Raw genomic sequence first — 20,117 nt, 5'->3', positions numbered from 1 at the left:
TACTGAGCCTGTTCCTTGACTTTCTTTATAGGTTCAAGAGCCAGACCCTGCCTCTGAATGCATACCAAAGGAAACAGGAATATTTACTGGAAAATGTAAGTTCTTACATTCACACCTTGCTGTACCAGCCTTCCCCCAAACATGTTATCAAGGATGATCTGATTTGTCAGAGCTGTACAGCACTTTGTGACAGATGCCAGGTCTAGAATAAAGAAGAGAATTGAATATTTAAGGCAGAAGCTTTGTTTGCCATGCCATTTACAACATTATATTGCAACAGTTGGCTTTTAATCTCAGAAAAACAACATTAGCCATTTGCCTAGTCCCTGAATGGGATTTCTAATAGCTGTGTCCCTTACCCAGTAATTCTCTCCCAATCCTTTGTATTTGTGTAGACTGACTGAATTTTTTAGATTGGATTGACAATAGAAACCCTAGAGTAAAGCTAGATCAGAGTGTTATATCCCTGCTTAAGTACCTGATTTATTATCCTGTACCAAAGCAGTCTCTGTGGGCCTTTCAGCTGTTGCCCACAGAGTTTCTGGATAGTCCAAAAGCTTCAGGAGCAGTTCCTGGTCCTTTGACAAGAGTTTCCAGCAGGGTGTTAGGAATTTTTTTCCACCCTGAGAGCAATCCAGCACTGGACTGAGAGGGTTTGGGATCTGCCAGCCTTGGAGACAGGAAACATCCCCTGGATGAGGTCCTGAGAGCCTTGAGCTGGACTTGTTCTGAGCTTGGAGCTGGATTAGACCCCTCCAGAGGTTCCTTTTCCCTGTATCATCCTCAGATTGGAATCCTAAACTCTGGGGAATACTAAATCTGCGTGGATGGCTGCTTCAGTGCAGCTCTGCACTGGAGAACAGGCTGGTTCTGCTCCTGCCTGCTTGTACCCTGAGCACTTTCAGTCTCAGCACTGGCCTGGGGACTGGTGCCTGCTGTCAGTGTGGCCAGAGCTCCAGATTTGGCACTGACAGCTGTTTATTTCTTTGTGTCCCTGCAAATGCTGATGAAATCTTACTCCCAAATCAATCTTTGTGTGTATCAAGACTTGCTCTGGGTTTTTAGGGGTAACTGGGCTGGATGGTTTAAGAGGTTTAATGCTTGTTTGTTTTACAAACATAAATTATGACTACTGGTGCTTCTTTAGACATTACCCACCCTGATTATTTGTGGGCTTCTGTAGTGTGTGAAATGAAAGGTATTTCTAATGTACAGGGATGGATTTTTATGGAACCTGATCAGATTGGAATTTTACTTGTTATATCTGTACATGCTATTTCTGTCCTTTCAGTAAGGCATAAAACAGGTGGAACAGGAGATTCACATTCAGCCTTTTGTCCATCCAGCTTTTTTTTTTCCTGTTTATTTTCTGGAAATACAGCCTAATCAATATTTGTGTTTTTCACTGATGCTGTCCCATGAAAATGCTTCCATGTGTCCAGTTCTGAATGTGAAGAAAATAACTTAAAAACATTAGTAAATCAAATTTTTTTTTTGCTTTAACTGTGAGTAGGTGTTTTCTAAAAATGTATGGATTTCTGAGAGGCTGGATTTAAATGAATCTATACAGTCATTTAGCTGGTGAAAGATGATGGATAGACTTCAGACTAATGGGTCTTCTCTGCATCTGCATAATCACAAAATCTGTCATGTAACTGCTTAAATGTGTCACTGGCTAGCTGGCAGGGTGCAGTCCCACTAATGAGGCACTTGGGAACGTGCTTGATCAGCAGTTGTGTAATTTCAAGTGAACAAGGTGTTGGTGGCACATTAAAGGGCTCTGACACAGATTAAAAGAAGCTGCTGTTTACATGGAGGTGGACAAACAGAGCAGGAAAAATCCAATTCCAGCATATAAAGTGATTTAATCCATACAAAATATCCATGCTGCTAATCACTGGGATTTGCACTCGTGTTTACATTGGCTCATCACTACAAACCAGTAACTTTACAGAGGCATTCAATTTATATTTCTTTATGTAGGTCTGCAACTGAACTTCACCATGACCTGGGGAGACTCTCATTACCTGGGGCTGACAGGACTTGAAGTGATAGGAAAGGATGGTCAAGCATTAAAAATCAGTGCAGAACAGATTTCTGCTTCACCCCAAGACTTAAATGATCTTCCAGAGTACACAGGAGATTCCAGAACATTAGAAAAGTAAGTAACCAAAGACTTGGGATGCATTTTACATCAGATTTTCTGAAGTGACACGTTTCTATAAACTTATGTTAACACATGTTAATGTGAACATGATTTTTATGCCATCACTGCTCATTCTTGGAATTCACAGGCTGTCCAGGAACAGCTTGTTGTAGAAACATGAATGAGATGTTTCCAAAAGATGGTGTTTGAGCTGGGAGATGAGAACATGCCTGGTTGGTATTTCTGCCAAGGACTTTCCAGGAAGGAATGTGGGTGTTCTGTAGCATCTGTCTGTGCATATTGAGTGATATTTATGCAGGATTTCTGGATAATTTTAAGGAAAAATTGCACGTTACCAAAGAGTGAGGATGTGTTGGGGAATTGCACAAATAGGTGCCAATCTTTTGGCCAATTTGCAGCACTTTTTTTTTTTGCAAATCTAATGAAGTTTTATTCATTGAGAAGTATATTTCCTGAGATTAACTTGTGCATCTAAATGGCAGCAGTATAGAAATGATAGGCTGTAGATCTGGAGAGGACTTGGCATTTTGGATGTTATTGAAGCTGCATCCTGTTGTTTCTGAGTCATCTCCATTTTAAAGGGTATTTTTGGTTGTAATCCTGTCTTGCTGGCATGTTTATGGGCTGTGACCAGGTTTATGAATTAGGACTTGTCTTTTCAAAGGCTCTGGAGTCTTCCTCAGAATGTTGTCTTTATCTCCATGCACACTAATTCCATTTGTAATTTCTGCTAATCTGACTAATGCAGATATCAACCTTACTTGTGTGGAATTCCTTTTTCCTTCTGCCATCTTGTGTGGAAATCTCCTCTGTAGGCAGTTGCTGATCTAAAATCTTCCCTGTGCTGAGCAGATTCTGCTGGGGGAGTCTCTGCAGACCCCACCTGATGGACCCAGATGCAAAGAATTCATTGACCTTTTTTGTTGGTGCCTTCTCTCTGAGTGCTCCTTTTGCAGCCTAGTGATATGTTGATCCTACAGAATTTCTGCCAAGATTTCTGCCCCTGATGTATTTGAGGGATTTTATTTATTGTATCTTTTGCTTGCTAGCCTTCAGTCTCTTTTTTTGGCCCATGTGTACGCATTTAACCTTCCAGAGTTTATGAGTCTATCAATTTAGGGCTTTTTTCATCATGAATTTTGCTGAAAGATGGCCCATAATAACTTTGTTTATCCTGCTGCTGAGCCAGGCTGGCTTTGAGTTTTCAAGTCCTCCTTCTTTCTAACATCTTTCTTAGTAAGTGGGTTATATTTTTTAATTTTTATTTTATTTTTTTACATTCTTGATTGTTTTGCTGGAGAACTTTTTTTGGGCACAAGAAATAGAGGCTCTTTTGGCTCTGGGCATTCCTGCAAGCATGTTGAATTTGAGTACATTGCAGTGCTCTCAACTGTGGCATTTGGAATAAGTCCCATGTACTATTCAAGACCAAATCAAGAATTATCTCTTCTCTCATGGACTCCCTAATCAGTTCCTCTGTGAAAGAGTTATTATTCAAATCTTTTTCTTTAAGGAATTGCCAAGTCTGGCACTCATTCTTCCATTAAACTTTTAAATAAATAGTAAGTATAAACTTACTTTTTTGGCAGTGTACCAAAGTAATTACAGTGGAAAATTAATTCATATTCTCCTTTACTCCATCTTCATATGGCACAGTTTGTGGTAGAAGAATATAATGTCAGAAAAGAGCAGATTTAACTTTATTTAGTCAGCCTGAAGCCTGTGCTGCCATAAAAAGACATTGTCCTGCTGGTTGGAAGCTTTGTAAAATAGCAGGGATGTGGCTAATTGTGTCCATGAGGGATGTGAGCAGTCCCAGGTCCTGCTCAGGGTTACCCAGCTGCCATCCAGCTCCTCCTCAGATCCAGCAGCTTGGGTTGGCATAGAAACACCCTGCAGGGTGCCAGATCCACTGCTTTGGGTGTGGGAATTCAGGAATTCCATTGTGCCTGCCTTTGGGCTCTGCCTTCAGCCACTTTGCTGCAAAGGCAGTTGAGCTTCCCTTTGCCTGTCCTGTTCACACAGGGAAAACCTAAAGATTTTGCTGGTTTTCCTTAAACAGACCCAACTAAAGAAAATACTGGGGTTTTTTTTTTCTCCCTCCACTGCCTTTAGTTCAATACTTGCATGCTATTTTTGATGTTTTCTGTGCTTTTAATTGCATGCACAAGGGCAGGAGAAGCCCTGGAAGCTGGAAGTGGCATCCAGAATAAAATGAACCTTAGGAAAGTCCCTGCCTTTGATGAGAGAAGCCAGCTTTTCCCTTTGTGCAGCTAATGGACTTTTCTCTTTGTAGGCTAATAGATGGCACTAATATCACAGTGGAGGATGACCATATGTGGCTCATTCCCTTCTCTTTTGGAGAAGATCATCTGCTCACAATCCATTTTGATAAAACTGAAAGTATTGCAGGGCTTCGCTTTTGGAACTATAATAAATCTCCAGAGGATACCTACAGAGGGGTAAGTAAAAGAAAAGGAGCACTGCCAGCAAAAATATACAGCAGTGCATTGGAAAATTGGTACTGTGATGAATGAATATAGCTGCCTTAATGGAACCCCATAAATCTTTCTAGATTGTCTGAGGCTGAATTTTGTGGCAGGTGTAATGCATTCCTGTCTCCACAAACAGCAGATAGTAAAAAAAAAAAAAGCCAGAGATGCTTTAAAGAACTCTTCATAGCTGATTTTTCTAAGAGACACATACAATAGCACATATTATTTTCAGGATATATGATTCTGAACTGGTATCCTCTCAATATCTTGTATTTAGACCTACTGTATGATTCTGTATTTCCTGAAATGCTGGGAATGATATGAGGGAAACTTTTACAAAGAAATTCTGTTTAGTTCAGGTTCAGAAGGCCACTCACTCAGTACTGCCTTTTCCAAGAAGAGTCTTTTGAAATATTAATATTTAATAAATAGAAAGTTGCCACCTTCAAGCAGTTTAGCTAAATTAATTTAGCTAAATAATTTTTAATTTTTTAATTTTAGCTAATTTAGCTAAATAATAATTTAGCTAAAATTAACATAAATCCTCTCTTATTTGCAAATTGCCTGCTTTATTTTTTTTTTTCCATACTAAATTGTTGGGATTACCAATTGACACCTGATGGAGATAATTTTACAGCTTTTCACTGTGAGTTTGGCTGTCCCTGCTTCCCCTGCTGTACTTACACATGTCAGGATAACACTTGTATAATTATAACTAACCAGAGGTTGCTGCTCATTGCACAGAAAGTTTAGGAATCCACCTGTCCCCAGATTTTCCACCCAAAAGGCAACTGTTGCATTCTCAGTGTCCAAATTCAGGCAATAAATAAGAACAAAAATGTTGGCACAAATTAAACTGGAGACAGGACAAAAATGATCTTCATTAAATCCCAGCTGATGCAGAGATCTGAACAGAGGGCCCTGATTTTGTGCTCCATCACATTTGCCCAGCATGTTTGACACATGGGAGGGTTCTGGAGCATTTTGAGCATTTACCATGTAAACATGCAAATGAGGGCTTTTAGTGCCATTTATGTCCTGATTTCAGCTGGGACAGAGTTAATTTTCTTCCCAGGAGCTGTGTTTTGTTGGTAACTTAGTGATATTTTAGTTGTGGCTGAGCAGTGCTTATTAAATCTCTAAAATCTAACATGGAATTTGGTCTCTGGAGGCCAAACCAAGAAAAAAAAAAGAAGAAAGGTGTATTTTTAGCAGTTTACTTGGCTAGGTGATAAAAAGAATTGAGTCTCATACAGGTGTCTACCTGCATGAATACTGCAAGTCCCATGAGAGTCAGTGGATACCACTTAAAGGAGGAGCCCACACCTGCAGTCTTGGAGAAGGATAAAATAAATTATTTGGAAAACAAAAGATGCAAGGTCCACTGGGCCACAGAAAGGAGGTTTTAGGCTGTAAACCCAGGCCATCCTGACATCTGTCTCTTGAAGTATTGCTGCTCCTTGTAGGAGCCAGTCCCTGGGTGTGAGATGGGATGATTTGTTAGGCAGCTGCAGGCTGGGGGATTCTATTCACAGCTTTAGTGTGAGAGGGTAATGGCAGTGACTGTCAGAATGAAGGCTTGGGTGCTATTTGCAGCTCTGTGAAAAATCACCTTGTGAGAGCTTTGTTATGCCATTTGTAAAATGCAATATGTGACGGCTGAGTGCCTTCTCAGATGATGAGAATTACTTAGAAATGAGGGCTGTAAAGGGCACATAAATATAAGCAGCTGTGGTGTAATAGGTAAGATTCCATCTCTGACTCTCCAGACTTCCCATTCACTACGTGTTTCCGTTCAGGAAAGTGGATTTCAGTGGATTTCTCACTTCCTCTCCTTAGCCTGGCAGACTTATTCAGCTGGAAAACAGCATGCAGAAGAGTTTCTCATATGAAAAAGATGTTTCCTTTATTTGATCCCAAGTGTATTGAAGATAAAGCCAGAAATAGTTATTCTCCACACTTGGTAGTGATACAAACATTCCCTCCTAATTAATCTTCATGGAAATTAACTGAGCCCCTCCTCCAGTCTAGCACAAACTGGTACTTGGTGAGAGACCCAGGGCAGTAAATGCTGCTTGTGATGAACATTAAGTTATATTTAACAAATTAGAGAGCAAGGTGCAGTGATTAATTGTTGGAGCCTGGTTGAATTGTTCTGCACCTGGGATTGTGCATACAGCTCCACATGGTGCTGCTGGGGGAGGGTGAAGGGGCCAGGACCCCTGCATCACCTGAATAAATGTGCCTGAATTATTCACTTTAATCTCCATAGGTTGGATAAGGTGTGCTTGCATCTCTGAGGTGGCCACAGCTCAATTGTCTCTGGTACAGGCACCTTTTCTTTATTCATATGCCCTGAGGTTACACAAAGCACTGCTTGGCAGAGGAGTTTGTATGATCCTGGAGAAGTCCAAGTGCCACCTGCCACAAAGATAAATAGAACTGCTGAAACACAGGCTGCTGTAAATGCAACAGAAACACCAAAATCTGCTCTGGAGAGAGCAGCAGCTGTGGGATTTCTGGAAAGGTGCCCCCAGCCAGGCTGGGCAGTCCCAGCTGCCTTAGCAGAGAGTTCAGGTGCCTGATGTCTCCTCAGATCCCTGACTGAGAGCTTCCCATTCTCTTGATGTGTGTAAATATTGCTGCAGGCTCAGCAATCAGAGGATGGTTTAGGTTGGGAAAGAGCTGTAAGGTCAGCATGTCAAACTGCAAACCTGACACTGCCAAGGCCAGCACTGACCCATGTCCCCAGGGTCCCTGCCTCATCTACACCTCTGAAATCCCTCCTGGGATGGGATCTCCACCACTGCCCTGGGCAGCCTGTGTCATGCTTGAGCACTCTGGGAAGAAGGGAGCTTCAGTCTGCTGAGATCTAGTGCCATGCAGTAATTAAAGGATCTGTCAATACTTTTTTTAGTATTTTTCCTCCCAAATCCTCACCTCTGCCATCCCCATTCATGTCAGTGATGACACGGCCACTATGGATTGCAGCTTTCTTTTGCCAAAGGAAGTGTAGTCCTCACTCCAAAGGAATGAAATAAATACAGCTGAGTGAAATTATTTCAGTCTCTGCAGTGAATGGAATTGTTTGCGTTTATTTTAATGGGAGTCATGTCATGGAATATCAGGTAATCTGATGTTTTGCTCTTTTAAACCAGGCTAAGGTGGTCCATGTGGTGCTGGATGGGCACAGCATCTCCCCCCTGGAGGGCTTCCTCATCCGCAAGGGACCAGGCAACTGCCACTTTGACTTTGCTCAAGAAATTCTCTTTCTTGACTATCTACAGCCCCAGCCAGCTCCTAAAGTACACAGGAGGTAAAACAGCCTGTCTTTGTTGTCTGAACCACAGGATTTCTCTTCACTGTTGCAGTGTAATTTCACATTCCCTGTTGGAGCTGGCTGTGTGAGGCTCCTGGATGAAAACATGGAGCACTTAGAGCAGAGCTTCACTTGGTTTTTACCCTGACCAAATTGCTCTGAGCTCTGAGTCTGGTCCAGCATCACAGGGGGAGGTGTTGGGGTGGTGTCTGTGGAGGTTTAATTCTTTGGGTTTGTTCTGAATGAGCCAAGGGTACATTAAAAACCTGTTTTGCCTTGTTTTGTTTTGTTTTTTTTGTTTGTTTTTTTTTGGCAGGAATGCTTCAAGGACACTGGAACAAGCCAGTATGGACTATGAAGCACCATTAATGCCCTGTGGTTGTATCCTTCCCTGTCATATGGAATATTTTAGAGTTGCATACCGTGGTTAGGAGTCCTGAGCTTTATAAATCCAACAATTTCAGATGCTTTAAGATATTAATCAGATACCAAGAATATGAGAAAGGCTTCCATAAATATGGCTTAAGAATAAATTCAGTGAAACATCATATATGAATATGTGGCCTGTTCTCAGATAGATCTCTGGTAGCTTTTTCTCCTGAGCTGCAAATAAGAGTGTCTGACATTGTGGGCTGCACAACAATTTTTCAAACTGAAGAATAAACAGTCTGTTAGGACAAAGCTTCTGTACTGATATTTTCCTTAATAGCCTTTTGCTTTTTAGTTATTTTCCAGTTCCAGCTCCTGACGAGTTGGGGTGATCCCTACTACATTGGTTTGAATGGGCTGGAGCTGTTCAATGAGCACGGAGAGCAAATCTTACTGACTGAAAACAGTATCCTTTGCACACCAAGCACCCCTGGCCCTGCTGGTGCACTTTACTCCCTGGCAAATCCTCACAGAGCATCACTGCACATTGCCAGGTTGTCCTATGGGATGAACTTGGGCTTCTAGTTCTCTGTGTTTTGGTGATGAAGCTCTTTTCCATACATTTTGATGGATTCAGTGTATTTCCAGAATGTTTTGTCTCTCAATGGGATGCACCAACAAAGCAGGACAAAGTTAGAGAAGGGAAGGCTTGAGAAGGGTGTGGTATTTTCTGCTCTTGACATTTCTTCTGTGGTGGGGAAGGAGCAGAAAGTTTGCTGAGCTATAAATTCATATGAAAAGACTGGGCTCAGTGCTTTTTTATTTTTTTTAATGGAATCTTTCATTGTGCCTCAAGAAAGAAATTTTTCATAACTCTTGTTCTGGAGATTTAGGCTGTTCTAGACACCCAATGCAGTGATGAAGATCAGGGCTGAGAGTTTGAAATTGATTCAGTGTTCCCTGGATATCCAACAGAGGGAATGTGGGGTGTGTTGGGAAGATTGATGTTCATCAAGGTTGCACTTTTGCTCTGTACCAGCTAAAGTCTTCTAAGAGCTGAAAGCTTCATACCCAACATACAGCTGACATAGTTCAGGTACATGGAAAGAACATTTATTAGCCTCTTGGAAAGAATAAATAGCACAAATGCTGCAGGAATTGTTTGTCTCTAAGGATCCTCACTGCCTAATAAATAGGGAATTCCATGAAATAAAGGCTTTTCCCCTAGTGCTATTTTGATTTGTATCTTGTATGATACGCCCTGAACTTGAAACATTTATAATGGACAAGAAACATTTTGAAATTGAGAAGTGGTAACAAATTGTCTTTAAGAACCAGGGATCTTTAACTGACCTGGTTCAGCTCTACAGTGCAAAACAGTGGCAGGTAAAGAACCCTCAGCTCCTTTTGAATGAGCAGCTTTCCTGCCTGTGCAGTTGTGTATGGGATGTATTAGGATCCCAAGAGAGCATATTTGTCTTAGTGCAATATTTAATGTGATAATTCACAACTGAACCAAGCTTTTCTTAAACACTTGAGGCATTACTGTGTCATTCCTTCAATTCTTTATGAATACTTACAGACTTTAAGAAAGCAGGACAGGGGGAAATTAATGTCCCTCAAACTGGATTGCTTAGGATTCATAATTCTGAAGCCAGTGCCATCCATCTACGTTTCCTTCCATGTTTTTAATGTAAATGTTCTCTTACAGAGAAAATCTGGTTGCCTCTTCAGTGGGGGTTTAATCTTTCCCTTTCAAAGACATGAAAAAAGGTTTTATTACAGTTACTGATTTTTACCACAAACCTTGAGAAACTCAAGCAAAACCTAGTTTGACTGATGACTGCCTCCTGCAAAGACACTCTTCTTGAGATAGGTTTTATATGAGGAATTTGCACAAGTTTATGATAAAAATATGGGACTTTGTCACCAAAAAGCTGGGAAGTGCCTCTTCCTGCTAATGGAACTTTATTGATGAAGTCATAAGTACATATTTGAGAATAAATTAAATGCAGCTAGTTACTTGATTCCTATTAAAAAAAAAAAATTGAAATGCCAGAATATCTAAGGGTTGTCCTGCTTTTAAATATGTGCTCCAAGTTCCTCAGCTATGCATTCCTGGGAGTACTGCTGTAGTGCTGAAAACTCATTCAAGGAGTTGGGAACAGCATAGACTTTTAAATCTGGTGTTTCTAAAATATCCATTTTTAGGTTATTTCTGCTTAAAGGTTTTTTTTTCAGATATTGCTGCTTTTCCAGATAGTGTCAACATTTTAGATGATGTATCTGGAGACATCCGGACTCCAGACAAGCTGATTGACAGAGTGAACGACACCACGGATGGCAGGCACATGTGGCTGGCACCAGTTCTTCCTGGTTTGGTACATTTTCCCTTTCCATTCTGTTCTAGTCATGTGTGGGGATGGAATTGGAAGCATGGAGGAAAAAGGAAGCATATAGAATTCAGAGCTAAATTTGATTTTAGTAGCAGATGCTAAATCCTGCTTTTTAGAAGTTGTTTTTATTGCAGCCTCTCTGCACAGCACAGGCAGCAGCAATGGAGGTTCCCAGGTTTGCCATTTCCTCTCTCCATGGGGCAACAGCAGAAGATTTTCCAGAGATGGTTTTTGAGTCACTGTGACAAAAATACTGATGAAGGAGTTCTGTTCAATAAACACCTTTCTGGTGATTTTCAGTTCATTTTTACAAAATACAATGAATGTTGTTCTAGCAGTGAGAAATTATTTTTAAATCTCATTATCTATGTTGAATTCAAATTTGTGGATTAGGGATGGCAGATTTAGTGTTTCATGTCCTAAGGCCACAGATGATTCAGCCCTTTTAGAAGTCCCATGTTTAATAGCTGGGATATCAAAAATCTAAAAAGGAAAAGTAGATCAACCTAGATGATTTCTGACCTTGTTTTGGGAAAGGACATTTTTAGGGGCCTGTAATGGACATAATTAAGGTGCTTTTATTTCTTATAAGAGAATGGATTTAAAAAGAAAGCAAAATATAAACCTGACATGTGGAAAGGTATCACTTACTGTGTTGGTGAACTCCTCACTCCAGATGTTGCAGCTATTAATTAGAATATTAAAAGTAAGGAATTGTTAATTTATATCATGATGTGTTGTAATGAAGGGCTATAATTAAGGTAAAGCTTTTAAGTATACTTGGGAATAGTGAGTGCTTGCATTTCCTAGGGAAGTGGAAGGTCTGTGTGAGGCTTGAGGCTCCTGCTGTGCAGATCCCAGATCTTGAATCCTGGCAATTTGATGGGATGCTCAGATGTCTCTTATAACAGGATGACTGATTGATTTGACAACCATCTGAGTGTGCTCATGTCCTTACAAAAGACATGCTTGCAGAGACTCTTTCACTTGGGAAAAAGGAAAATAACAAGCTCTGGAATTCTCTCTCTTTGTGTTGTTCTGCCTGACACCAAAGTACTGCAGAAGAGCACAAAATACCAGTATTAAAGGGTAAATTGATAATGTGTGAAATGCAGGAGGCAGAAGCCATTTAATGGTGCTTTCTGTCCTTGAACTGTAGCAAATTACACCTCTGTAAGATCCACAGAGTACTTTTCCCTCCTCCCTCTCCCTGGGATGGTTGTTGAGCTGGAAGGTGCTGGATGGAGCAATCAGCTATTGATGCTCAGCCTCTGGAGCTGGGCTGCTGAACCAGAGCTTGTGAATGCTCCCATCCTCAGTGCAGGCTGCCTGGAAAGCTGCTTTAACTCTTTGATGTGTTGGAAGCTTCAAAAGCTTGAAGGGAATTGTTATTATAGCCTTTCTTTTCCTTCCTAAATGGCTTTTCCTTTTTAATTCTGAAAGTGGTTTCCTGTTTTTCACTTTCATTTCTTACATAAGCAGAATTTGAATTGTTTGTTCTCCTGTAACTGATTGTCATTTTATTCTTTTGTTTGAATGGATTTTTAATCAAATATATCATTTGCTGTGGGATTAACAGTTGTTGTTGGAGACAATGCTCCAGTTGTCTCATGGAAAATCACAGATGCAAACATTTCTATTGATCCAATCTACCTTCTTCTTCAGTAAAAAAAAAACCAACCCAGCATAATGATTTAATATAACCTACAGTATCTTCTCTAGTACATCAAAGGATTAAAACTTCAGAGGATGCTAAAGATGAAGCTTAAGATATGTTGATCTGAAGTTGATATAGTGGCTCATAAAAGGAAAAGCATGGAATTAACTGTAACAGGCAAGATTGGTTTCCTGCCTGCCTAATCTTTGGTCTTAACATCTTGACATTAACGTCACTGAAAGGCAGATGAATAATACCTCCAGCAGTAATTGTTTAGCAAGCATCTGGAGGATTGTCTCTAAATTCCTGGTAGTATAACTCACACCAAAAAAAAAAAAAGCAAAATTTCTGCAATAGCTTTCAGGGCATACAGGGGAGATTTTAGTCTTGCAAATAAAAAAGTGGATTTCATTCATATTTGGTAGAGAGAGATGAAATGGAATGGAATAGAATAAAATCATGGATTAATAGAGTGGTTTAGGTTGGAAAATAACTTAAAAATCATTGAGTTCCAACCCTGTGCCACAGGCAGGGACATCTTCCACCATCCCAAGTTGCTCCAAGCCCTGCCCAGCCTGGCCTTGGACACTGCCAGGGATCCAGGGGCAGCCACAGCTGCTCTGGGCACCCTGTGCCAGGGCCTGCCCACCCTCCCAGGGAAGAATTCCCTCCCAATATCCCATCCATCCCTGCCCTCTGGCAGTGGGAGCCATTCCCCCTTGTCCTGGCGCTCCATCTCTTGGAAATTGTCTCTCCGTGCAGAATAGAACAGAAAGAAGAGGCACCAGCTTCTCTTAGCCCTAAGGACATATCTGTATTTGGTTTATGAAATACTCATTAAAAGTGTCTCTCTTCCCCTCCTCCAAGTTCCAGGCAGTCCAGGATGACAAGAATGCTCCAGATCTCATCTTCTGTGCTTTTGAGAGCAGCTGTGGGGTAGAGCCAACATCTGGGAATTATCAGCAGGGATGATAGCTGAACTTCCATCCTCAGCATCAGTTATCTCTCCTCCAGCTATATTTCTTTAAATATGAACCTCTTTTGATGTAACATGCATGAGAATTCAATTTCTTTGGGGACTTTGTGCTGTTAAATATAAATTAATTCTCTTTTGCAGGTGAATAGGGTATATGTCATTTTTGATGTACCTACCACTGTGTCAATGATCAAGTTATGGAATTATGCCAAGACACCTCAGAGAGGTGTGAGGGAGTTTGGTGTAAGTAATTTTCCTGTGCATGTTGTATGTCCTGGTGACTCAGCTGCCTCCATTCTGAAGGTGTTCTCACAGTTTGTTGAAGTGTGATTCCATGTAATCTCAAAGGATGGGATTCATCTTATTTGACTTTGCATTTAATATTAAAATGACTAATCTATGCCAGTCATCTGTCCTTCCTTTTTTTGTCCAGGGAGAGAAAACTTGATCTGATTTTTGTCTTAGATAATTGTCTTAAGACAAGGATAACACTTGCCTTTTTCCACTGACTGTAGAGTAGGCCTGGAAGAGTAGTTTGAGCTACAAACCCAAGTTTTAGACAGCTGAAGTGAGGTGAGATTCATTAATTCCTAGATTTAAGAGTGATTCACTCCAATGAATAGAATGGCAATTATGTAAAACACGAAATACATTTTTAATTACCTACTTGAAAGCTGCATTAAAAAACATCAGTGACAAGTTAAAAAACTTAGGGAGGAAAAAAAAAATTCAAACTCCAGCAGCAAATAGAGAGAAATGGAAGTTTGAAGGGACAAAAGCTAAATTAATGACTGGATTTGTGACACAAATAGGGCAAAATGCTTTTTAGAGACAATGCTGAAAGCAAGGCCTGATTTCTTGATGGATTTTTGGTTTATTTCTTCAATGTTTGTAGCTTCTGGTCGATGATCTGCTGGTGTACAATGGGATTCTGGACATGGTGAGCCATGTGGTGTCAGGCATCCTCCCCACGTGTGACCCTGTGGTGCCCCACCACACCATCCTCTTCACGGATGATGAGAGGATTTGCCACCAGGAGAGGAGAACTGTTATCAGGTATGGGGCTGGCTCTGGCTTGGCACAAAGAATCTTGCCTTTAAAAACTGGTTTGATGTGACTGATGTCAGCAGTTTGCTGAGGAAAATTCCCTTCCAGAGCATCCCTGGCCTCACTTAAGGAGGAATTAGGAGATTTTTAGATGTGAGGATCAAATTACCAGCTTTGTTTGCAAGCATCTTTTAGCACTTCCTGGTGTTCATGATTTATGTTTACATCTGGTTCCATGAAAGGCTGTAAACACAAAATTAAAAAGTTGGACTTCATTAGAGAAGGATTAATAAATCCCAATGTTATTGCACAGAGGGGAAAAAATAGAAAGTTCATGAAAAAACCAAGCATCAAAATTAAAGAAAATAACCTCCTCTGATTTGACACAAATGCTAATTAAGAAGCCAGAATTCTACTATTTTATAAACAGTCTAAAATAATGAACTTCTAAAATGAGAAATGAATTGCATTTGGGGGAATGATGCTTTAAAACCACTAAGTTGGCAGTCTCATGGAGAATGTGATGAAATGCAGTGAAAAATGCACTTACATTTAGAAGGTCAGGATTGGTAGGATCTAAAAAACAGTCCCTGGCAAGGAAAGTAAGGATTTGAAAGAATAATTTATTTTAAATGAGATTGAAAAGTGAAAAAATGAAAGCTTATAGAAATGAACACTTTCTTACATGTTGGACAGCTGACAAATAGAGGGTTTTGCACATGCATCACTTGGAAAAAAAAGGGAAGTTTTGCATGGATAAATGGTGTGTGATCCCCCAGAAGGATATTCAAACATTTAGAAATAAGCAAAAGGGACATGAGATGCTCTGAATAAAGACAGAAGTTCACATTTGCTTGCAGGGTTTGTTCTCTTGTGTTTCCCTGAAGCATTGGCTGTTGGCCACTGCTCCTGCCAGAGGTTAAATAAATGATTATTGTTTGGATGTGTTGTGTTGGACTTGTGTTTTTGTGTGAGTGGCTGTGTTGTCATGGTAAAAGTTGGAGGTGAGCAATTTCTCAAAGTGAAAAAGTCACTGAAATGAAAATGCCTTGAGGAAATGAAAGTTTTGAGAAAATTTTCAGTGGGATAGAAAAAGCAGGAGGATGGGAAACGAACCTTTACTTTCCTCAGCTTCAGATCTTTCTATGAGTAAAATTATTTTATTGAAACCAAGGAATCACCAGGTGTAATCACAGACCTTTTTTACATAACTTCCTTGCACATATTTATAAGACATATGTCCTTTGATCTACTTTAAAGAGGAGTTTTTGGGGTCACAGACACTGCATGGTCTCTTTTCCAGTCGAGAACATGCTGAGCCTCTTCTCCTCCACACTCCTGGGCAGGAATTTTTATTCCTCTTTCTTCCCAGCCTGGTCTGCAATCATCTTTTCTCTTTTTTTTCACCTCCCACCCTGCTAAAATACAGGGTACTCCAGCAGCAATGGAAGACATGCTGGATAATATCCCTTCATTTTCAAAATGCTCTGGACCTTTTGGATACTGTTTGTGATGTTGGCCTGTTCTCTTTCACATGGCACTGTTGAGGATTTTATGAACCTGAACTTGAGTCTGTTCAGGTTATCATCATATTATCATCATCATCATCATCAATAGTTTAAGTTTTGGTTTGCTTCATTATTGGCTCTTTTGCTTCACTCTGACACTTTGAGGGACATTAAGTTTTTCTTCAGAAATAGAAAACCATTTTGTGCAAGCCATTTTTCTTTTATTGCAAAGGCACAAATGGGTTTTTTTTTGTCTATGTGAAAGGGAGATTTTAATAGTGATGTTTTCCTTACCTTTCAATTCAGCTCATGTTTTTTCATGTAATTTGTTTATTTTAATTTACCTTTGAAGTTATTACTTTTTTCCCCAAAAAGAAATGGTTAAAATTTTGCAAGCAAAAAAAAAGCCTGCAAGCTTTTTAAAAAGCCTGCAAGCAAAACTTGTCACAGTAAATGAATTTTGTTTAGTTCAGAAAAGTTTCAAATAGTGCTCTTTCAGAATTAGAAAGCAGTGTGGAAGTTCCATATGAGGATTTTTATACCCCCTTTGTGCTCTGATTTAAAATCTCTCTTTGCTTTGTGGTTCAAGCTGTGTAGGCAGGCTGGAAAATTGTAGAGTGAATATGATATTTATATTTGAATGTGTGCCTGAATGAATGCCACTAATTAAAACTGGCAGGAAATCCTTCAGGTGGATGAGGACAGGATAATTCCTGGGTGGGTAACCCTGTGTGGTGTGGCTGTGCCGTGGAGCTGTTGAGCTTGCAGGACTCCAAACATCCCTTCTTTGGTATCCTTGTCCATAATTTTCACTTATAATAACTCTCATAATTTTCCCCAGTGTTGATGATTTTGGCCCTTGTACTGATTTCAATCTTTTCAGCAATCATGTGGGGGATCAGGATGTACGAATGATGAATGAAAATGAGATTGTCACCAGCAGCAAAAAGAAACAAGTTGTGGCTGATCCGGGTGAGTTCTGCCTTCCACGTTTTTCTTCTGCTCAATTCCTGCAGACACAGTGTGGATAATGAGCATTGTTATAGCCCTAAACTGGGAAAAGTGGGAAGTCTTAATGTATATTTAGCTCTGCTTTTTCTGTCATAAAAAGACAAACTGCAAATTTCATCATCTGGTGGGTTTCTGCTCTGTATCTAAATCTGAAAAGGGATGATGTGGTTGTGGCTCGCAGCACCACAACTGCAGAAATCCTCAGCAAAGAAACTGGCTGAAGAGAAATTGGAAATGGCTGTTAATTGTGCAGGTTCATTGATAGCTTTTGGAATAAAAAGCTCTTTGCATCCCCACTGGCCTTTTAAGCAGCTTCAGAGATGGTTCAGATGTGTCTGAGAATCAGCTGCTGGTGGCTCTTGAGCAGACCCAGAACCACAGTGAGTGTAACAAGGGGGGAGCCCTGTTGACTCTGTTCCTCCCACTGTCTTTCTGGTTGGTCTTTTTGCTTACAAAGTGATAATTAAAAAGACAACCTCTCTTTTTTCCCAAGGAGAAAGACTAGATTGTATTTATAGTCTGAAGAGTACCAGTCATTCATTGTAAATTACTCAGAATAGCTCCCTAAATACATCTCAAATTCTCAGCCAAGCTGGTATATTCATGATTGGTTTTCTCTCCTGAGCATGACACTTTCTCCAATTAGTTCTCTAGAAAGTGTTATAGATATTATTTGATGGCTTTTAATAACAGTTCTGTAGGAGAAGGATTTGAAATACCATTGCCTATGAAAAAATAGCTTGAAAGTTATTATATTGAACAATACTTGTCAAAAGTATCCTGGCCATCTCTGTGCCCCCTGGAATGGCATCCTGGCTTCCAGAGCAGACCTGTCCAGTGAAGAACAGCTGTCATTGCCATGGCCATCACATCTTTTCCAGCACTGAGGACACAGAGCCTCTGAAGTCACCAGCTGAGGGTGCCTGTTGCCCTCTGCCCCATGTCCCCTCTGCAGTCCTGGCTGGTATCAGCCACAGAGGGTGTTGATAACACAATTATGGAATGATTTGGGTTGGAGGAGACCTCGGGGGGTTCCCTTCCTGAGGGAGGGTCCAGCCTCCTACTCAGGACAGTGCCAACCCTGAATTCAGAGCAGCTTGCACGGGACAGGAATTCCATGGGACTGTGGAAAAGCTGGCAGCACTCAGTGCCAGAAACACCACTGAGAAGGGTAGCTCTGCTTCATTCTGGGGTGGAAAGAGAAATGGGCATTTTTGTTCCTCATTTTACTCCATGGCTTCACTGTTAGTCCTAAAGCTGCCCCTCATTTTCCTCAACAGCTCTGCGCCCCAAAACCTGCATCAACGAGAAAGGGCTGCAGAGGAGGAAAAGATAACAAGGAAAGTCCTGGATGCATCCAGCCCTAAGGAACTGCACTCCAGATCTCCAAAACATGCATATCCAAATGGAAGATTTTCTATGTCTGCTGCTGCTGCTGCTGAACCACCTCCTCTTGTGAGAGGCAGTTTTATATGCTACAGGAATTTTTTTTTCAGAATGAAATCTGAAGCATGAATTCAGTTTCCTGGGTTTTTTTTTTTTTGTCATGATCTGTCTGAATTTTCCCCCTTATCTCTTAATTGAAAATCCAGGGAAGAAGGAACATAAAGGAGAGAGTGAGAACCTTTCTGCTGACAACTGTTCTGCCAAGTACTGAGAACTTGGGTTAAGCAGGATTGTCCACAGGTTTTTAGATTATTTCTAAAGCTTTTATTCTTAAATCCTAGCTGGATGATCACAAAGATCCTCACTGGAAGGAGGTGTTGCTTTATTTCTGATGCCTGTAAATAGTTCTCAGGGAAATGCACTTATTAGAGGAAATACTCTTTAGCTGTCTGTCTCTGGGCATGTTTTGGTGCCAGGGCTGTCTGCAGGAGCTGCCACTGTTTCTGACACCTCGACAGGTTCCACTGGGCTTGCAGAAATGTGATGGATGCTTTTAGGAAGTAGAGATCAGGAAGTGGCTTTATCAAGGTTTAATAAGTGCATTTCAGCTGTCACCTTTTCATGTTTTGCAGTGAAATAATTATTTCTTTCATCATTTCACTACCATGGAAAAATCAAGTGAGGTGTTTTGCCTGGAGTGCCATTGACAGGCGCTCTGCACATCCTTCAGAGTTCTTCTGCTACAGAGCAATGTTTTTTCCTCCTATTTTGCCTGAATTTTTATGAACAAGGAGGCCATGCCTCTGTGCTGCACTAACCAGATGTTGCCAGCAACAGATCATCACTTCTGAAAAATGGTAAATGCCTTTCAATTAGCTGAAGGTAAGAAGAGAAGTACATTTTTAAACAAAAATACCCTGCACATGTAGTCATTTAAATAAAAACTCTAACCAAGTAAATATGCTGCAGGATTTGCTATGCAAATGTACTGTTCCCTGAAAACTTGGTGTTTGTGACAACCTGTAAATCTCTTCCATGGATTCTCATTTAGAACTTGCTCATTGCTGTGATTCTGTGATTGTTTCCAGAGAGAACTGAATGCTGAAGTCAGGATGTGCTTTTTCATATAAACCAGAGATAGTGGCGCAGCTCAATTTGGAGTCAAACTGTGCTGCTTCCCTTTCTGCCCTGTCAGGAGTGTAATATCTTGTATATTTGCTTATTAAAACTTCACTGCTGTTGCCTGAGCTGAAAGAACAAAAGATACCAATGCTATTTCCCAGGTTTCTGTGTACTGATGGAGCAAAAGAATTTATTTTGTACTAAATACAAACTACCTTACTTTTAAATGTAAAACAGTGTGTGTGAGTACATTGTACTTTGTTTAAGGGCTCTTCCCAAGCTGCACTTACTATAGAACCCTCTTGTTCTGAGAACTCTCCCCTCATTTGTTTCTGGTGTGATTCTACCAAAAAACCAAGTGCTAATTTTTGCTCCAAATCATATAACAGGCAACTCCAAATGAAAAAGAGGAGGAGCTGAGAGGAGGGGGACTGGAAGGGCTCAGAGCAGATATAAATGTCTGTGTTTGGAAGGGGAGAGGTTGTAGCAAGGTTTTCAAGGCTTAAGGCACAATCTCAGATTTGTCATGTAGGCAGTCTCTGGATGGGATGGGGCCTGTCACATTGTTTGTTCTTCTGAGAAAATTGCATTGGATGTGCAGAGAAATGAAACCTGCTGTTTGCTGGCACTGAACAGCATCTCTCTTATTGATCTGAAAAGGTAA

The 20,117-nt window shown here is 40.6% G+C and overlaps 1 protein-coding gene across 11 annotated transcripts in view; it reads left to right on the top strand.

Moving 5' to 3' along the window:
- Positions 1–19,687, top strand: part of KATNIP (katanin interacting protein) — a 58,002-nt gene extending 38,315 nt beyond the window's left edge. For 9 of the 11 annotated variants that reach the window (XM_036392114.1, XM_054516546.1, XM_054516544.1 and 6 more), the window contains 11 exons: positions 32–95; positions 1,984–2,161; positions 4,464–4,629; positions 7,821–7,978; positions 8,298–8,362; positions 8,706–8,816; positions 10,592–10,731; positions 13,521–13,622; positions 14,275–14,435; positions 16,818–16,906; positions 18,226–19,687. In XM_036392114.1, coding sequence (XP_036248007.1) covers positions 32–95; positions 1,984–2,161; positions 4,464–4,629; positions 7,821–7,978; positions 8,298–8,362; positions 8,706–8,816; positions 10,592–10,731; positions 13,521–13,622; positions 14,275–14,435; positions 16,818–16,906; positions 18,226–18,281 — 1,290 coding nt within the window. In that variant the 3' untranslated portion in view covers positions 18,282–19,687. Of the gene's footprint in view, positions 1–31; positions 96–1,983; positions 2,162–4,463; positions 4,630–7,820; positions 7,979–8,297; positions 8,363–8,705; positions 8,817–10,591; positions 10,732–13,520; positions 13,623–14,274; positions 15,969–16,817; positions 16,907–18,225 lie in introns of those variants that run through there. The other 2 variants (XM_036392121.2, XM_036392119.2) reach the window with 2 other exon arrangements.
- Positions 19,688–20,117: the final 430 nt, after the last annotated feature.

This window comes from Molothrus ater, chromosome 16, assembly GCF_012460135.2.
Source record: "Molothrus ater isolate BHLD 08-10-18 breed brown headed cowbird chromosome 16, BPBGC_Mater_1.1, whole genome shotgun sequence".
Lineage (NCBI taxonomy): Eukaryota > Metazoa > Chordata > Aves > Passeriformes > Icteridae > Molothrus > Molothrus ater.
The sequence above is the reverse complement of the archived record's forward strand: the minus strand, read 5'-3'. Positions and strand labels throughout refer to the sequence as shown.